Source organism: Austrofundulus limnaeus, unplaced genomic scaffold, assembly GCF_001266775.1.
Source record: "Austrofundulus limnaeus strain Quisiro unplaced genomic scaffold, Austrofundulus_limnaeus-1.0 Scaffold48, whole genome shotgun sequence".
Classification (NCBI taxonomy): domain Eukaryota; kingdom Metazoa; phylum Chordata; class Actinopteri; order Cyprinodontiformes; family Rivulidae; genus Austrofundulus; species Austrofundulus limnaeus.
This window is the reverse complement of record NW_013952450.1, coordinates 1,979,842-1,984,780: the sequence shown is the minus strand read 5'-3', so window position 1 is coordinate 1,984,780 and position 4,939 is coordinate 1,979,842. Positions and strand designations below refer to the sequence as shown.

The 4,939-nt window shown below is 39.0% G+C and overlaps 1 protein-coding gene across 1 annotated transcript in view; it reads left to right on the top strand.

Moving 5' to 3' along the window:
* ankfn1b (ankyrin repeat and fibronectin type III domain containing 1b) overlaps window positions 1-4,939 on the top strand; it is a 171,684-nt gene that overhangs the window by 12,279 nt on the left and 154,466 nt on the right. Inside the window, exon 3 of the mRNA XM_014008234.1 lies at window positions 4,294-4,526. Within this exon, the coding sequence (XP_013863688.1) occupies window positions 4,294-4,526 (233 nt within the window). The remainder of the gene's footprint in view (window positions 1-4,293; window positions 4,527-4,939) is intronic.

Below are 4,939 nucleotides of genomic sequence, written 5' to 3'. Positions count from 1 at the left end.
CTCTCTCTCTCTCTCTCTCTCTCTCTCTCTCTCTCTCTCTCTCTTGCTTGTAAATCAAACACCAATCCTTTGCCTCAAAAACAAATCACGTCCTGAAGAACCTTGACTCCAAACCTATTTTATTTGAAAAATATCGGATGGTGTTGATGAAGAATGTGGTTTTATTTGATTCTTCTAGAAAAAAATTCCTGCAACTAAGACATTAAAACAAGGAAAAAATGTAAGCTGTGCTCCTCCATATTTACATGGTTTGACAAGTGACCTATATACTGTCTCCAATAGTGCTTTGTAGCTTCTTGCAGCTCTGAAATGACTCCAAAGTGGGTCGTTCATAGAATAATCTGTCCTCCAACCCAAACAGTACCATCAGAGCTCAGATGCTGTAGAATCAGGGCTGGACCTGTTTTAAATCGAAACTTGTCTCCTGGTTCAGGTGTAAATTATAACCCCGAGCTGTCACTGTGAAAGGGATCATGCTCCGTTTGAATCCTGGCTTCATCACCAGATGAATGCTCTTATTTTTTTTGTCGAGATCTTCAGAAAAAGAGAAAAAAAAAACCCCACAGACATCAAAACAGTGAAACCTCATAAAAACTAGGAAAAATTTTCTTTTTGAAGTAAACCAGAGTCCCTGCAGACTGACTAAGAAGTTAAGAAAACTCCAACAAAAGAGTCAAAGTTCATTTTAAAACAAGGAATATTTTACAAAACCTGTTTTTACTCATGTATACATATTCAGGTTGCATGTGTGTGCAGTTTGGGAATTACATATGAAACAGATTCATTGTTTCAGTTAACAAAATAATGCATAAACCAGTGGATGTACAGTAATATAACTTTGATAAGATTTTCATCTTTATCTACACCTGGCTGAGAATGTTTCAGAGTAGATGACGACAAATTACTGCGCAAATTTTCACATAAATTGTGCTTATGTTTTCTCACAAACACCCAGTGGTATTTAACCCAAACATCACCAGGAATGTGCACATTTGTTGCACAAATGTATCAAGAATAGCAGCAATAGTTGTGGAGCAAAATTCCGATTGTTTTTTAAAAAATATTTACCCCCTGACAATCATGATGCCCACAGATACAGAAGAGGATTAGAGCCAGCATAGACATTTTATTTTAGTTTTATTAGTTTATTTATTATTATAGTAATTTTGAGAAAGAAATGTCAGAATTCAGAAGAAAAAAGAAAGCGTCCACCATGGCCCATTAAATGTGTAGTGAGATACAGAGTGCCTCAATGTTTGGCGTTTAAATGGCAGGTTTTCGTTTTGTTTTGTTTGTTCTCCTTTCCTCTCTCTCTTTCTCTCTCATGTTTTTGGTTCAGATTTTAATCAAAGCACATTTTGTCTCGTTTTGTAATTAATTTCATGCACAGCTTCTTTTTTGTTTGAACACAGCAAATGGAACCTAATTAACCTTTCAGGAGCTTGTTCTGACAGTTTTCTGTGTCTTTCTGCTAACAGTATTCAAACAAATGCTTGTATTTGTTTAGATGATTTTTTTCTGTTGCTATCATATATATATATATATATATATATATAATTTGTGTGTGAATGGCCAAATTACTAATTTTAAACTGACTAATTTACCCTTCACAGGTGAATATTGTCCAAAAGAAGATGTAAGAAAAGAAAACCTCCCTCTGGCTAACTCTCCACACTTTTCTCTTGATCATGATGTTGGAACAATGCCAGCGTTATTTTATCAATAAAGCCAGTTTGCTGCAGGGACCCCAGCCCCAGCCTCCTGTGCTGTAATCCTGTAAATCCTTTCCGTCTCTTTGCCAAATGATCCTTGGCTGAGCTGGATTGTCTGTTCTCGCTTCGTTCGGACCGGTTCCTTTCCGTTTTACCAACATCTCCGGCGTCTATATCTCCCTCTGCAGTTCTCCGCCCGGGTGCTGCTCGGATGCAAATATCAATTTAGAAGAATTCAGTTTCACGTGGCTCCTTGTTGCCTAGCAACTACTGTCATCGGCCATGATGCGACCTCGCTCTTTCTGCCGCTCTTTATCCCTGCAGGAGAGCGAAGACAACTTTTTTCCCTCCCTGTCCTCCTCTCTTGGTTTAATAACCCAGCTACACTTCATTCACGGATTTAAGCTGCATCTTACATTACTGACAAGTTCTGCCTGAGAGCGCATGCTGAGAGGAACCCCTGAGGCGTATTTGCTGCAGTGGTTTTCAGCTTCGGGAGCCAGACACTTCCTGGTAGTAGACACTATACTCATTTTTCAATAAGAACATTTTTTATTAAGTTTACACGAAAGTCATCGTTGCTCAATTTTTGAATTGTGAGACTGTTTAAATGGCTCAAAGTTTGAGAAAAATTGATTGTAAAACAAATCTGTGCAGACCCCAACGCAGAGACGCCTGAATTCGTCTTTCATTGACGTTTTTTTTTTTTGGATAAAAAATTAAGTGTGATCACAGACAGAAGGAGGAAATGAAACAGATGGTAACCTTTCCCACAAAAAACTCAGCTGAGGTAACACTGCATACAGAAGTTATTTAGCCGCAGCAGCACTGCCATCACAAAGACAAGCGATTCATAACCTCCTCAGCTTTATTAGATATTAGGTTTATCCTTTTTGCATCCAAAACCAGAACTATGCTGTTTGTCTATTATATACATTCTTTTAAAGTGATCCCAGATTAGTTGTAACATTAGACTTTATTTAATAAACATATATTTTAACTGTAAAATAAAGAGTGTAAAAATACTGTAGGATGTTTATTTTTTATAATTTTTAAACAAAAACTTTAAAAATATATTACACGGATGGGGCCATTTTATTTACACACAAAGCATTCTGGGTGAATGATGACATGGATAGGTCCTCGGTGTGAGCGAGCTATATCCACCCTGAAGGTTAATCTTGGACAATATCTGAYGATCGACTCTTTTAAATGAAACCAGAGAGCGTTGACAGAGAGGAGAAGGTAGAAATGACTCAGCCTGKAACTGAAAATATGGATGGAGGACAACAGAGCTGCTTCATGGAAGAACAACCCCAGTTTAGCCTATTAGCTTTAGTGTTAGCCCTGACGCTATCACCATATATATGTATTAGTTCAGCGCTACACATTCTCCTCTCGTCACTGAGGTCCTCCATCCACATGACAGAGAGGGGAACACAAAAATGACTCAGCCTGCAACTGAAAACATGGATGGAGGACCTCAGTTTAGCTTGTTTGTCGCGCTAGCGCTGAGCTAATACATATAAGGCAATATAGCGTCAGCGCTAGCGCAAAGGCTAACAGGCTAAGCTGGGGTTCTTCTTCCATGAAGCAGCTCTGTTGTCCTCCATCCATATTTTCAGTTACAGGCTGAGTCATTTCTACCTTCTCCTCTCTGTCAACGCTCTCTGGTTTCATTTAAAAGAGTCGATCATCAGATATTGTCCAAGATTAACCTTCAGGGTGGATACAGCTCACTCACACCGAGGACCTATCCTCGTCATCATTCACCCAGAATGCTTTGTGTGTAAATAAAATGGCTCTGTGTTAAAATATATTTTAAAAATTTTACAAAACTAAACATCCCACAGTATTTTTACAGTCTTTATTTTACAGTTAAAATATATGTTTATCAAATAAAGTCTAATGTTACAAGTCGGGGATCCCTTTAAAAACAGCATTCAACAAAATAAGCAATGTTAAATCAGTATTTTATAGCCTCACAGTGAACAAACTGAGCTGCTCAACTCGTATTTGTTTCTATACTTTGTGGTCTTATGCTGATGAATACAGATTTCGACTCTCCCGCAGTTTGTCTTGTACACGCTGAAGGGTCGGTGGTTGTTTTATGGATGCTGTTAGTCAGGCACAAGACACTGACAAGGTGTTTGACCAACTTCACATGCGGAGCGGCGGAAGTGGAATGAGATTATTGCGTCCGAGCCACGTTCTGACAGCACGGATTCATCTCAATTGTGCCATGCCGAAAGCTTCGTCATTATGTCAGTCTGAGAAAAAAATGCTGCTGCGGCTGCAGGTTGGTTCTTTTGGCTTTTGTTGAACCGCGAAGAGCCATCATTTTGGTCTGACAACAAGCCTTAATCAAATCGTTAAGGAGGCCGGCAGAGCATAATGTGGTTGTAAAAGTAATTGAGCTTTACAGGAAGCTAGATTACATTCTGAATATATTTTATGGAAGCAGTCATTAGATGACAGTTTCCAATAATTGTGTTGTTCAATCTGTCTTGCTGTCGTATATTATTTACCCGTCTTTTCCTTTTTTTTGGACTTCCCATTGTTCTCTTCTCTCTTCTTCTAGGAGAACTTTGGCGTTTGGAGGATGACATGGAGAGTGACGACGAGACCAACCAGAGCACGGAGCATCGTCCTCGCTCCCAGTCGCCCTTCTCCCACTTCAGGGCGCGAGCCGCCTACCTCCGGAAGAGCATGTCGGCGGACGACCACCTGGACATGAGCGTAGACTACGGCTCAGGGAAAACAGCCGAGGGCAAGCCAGCTCGGGGCAACAAGGGGAAACTGAAGAGGAAGTTTGTGAGTACTTCTTACTCTTATACTGTGGATTTGTTAGGATGTGAATAAACTTTTCATTCATTTTCTGAAGAACTTAAAAACATTTTTTTCCCCATTTTATTTGCAATCCGTTCATGTAGTTGCATGGATCTTTCTGCCCTACTTGGTGCTTATAATTTGACTTACTAAGTAAATAATGTTTGTGTATTCTAATTATATAGTAAAATGAGAAAATAAAGCAGCAAACTTGATTATTTAAACAAAACAAAACAAAAAAAAACATGGAATAGCAAGAAACAAACAACCATTTGGAACTTTTTTGCTATATATTGGGCCTCATGCAAGAACCGTTCGTACGCACAGATTTGTTCTTAAGTTGTGCGTACGAATGATTTAGGAGAATTTGTGGCATTCACCAATGTTTTCATATTCTA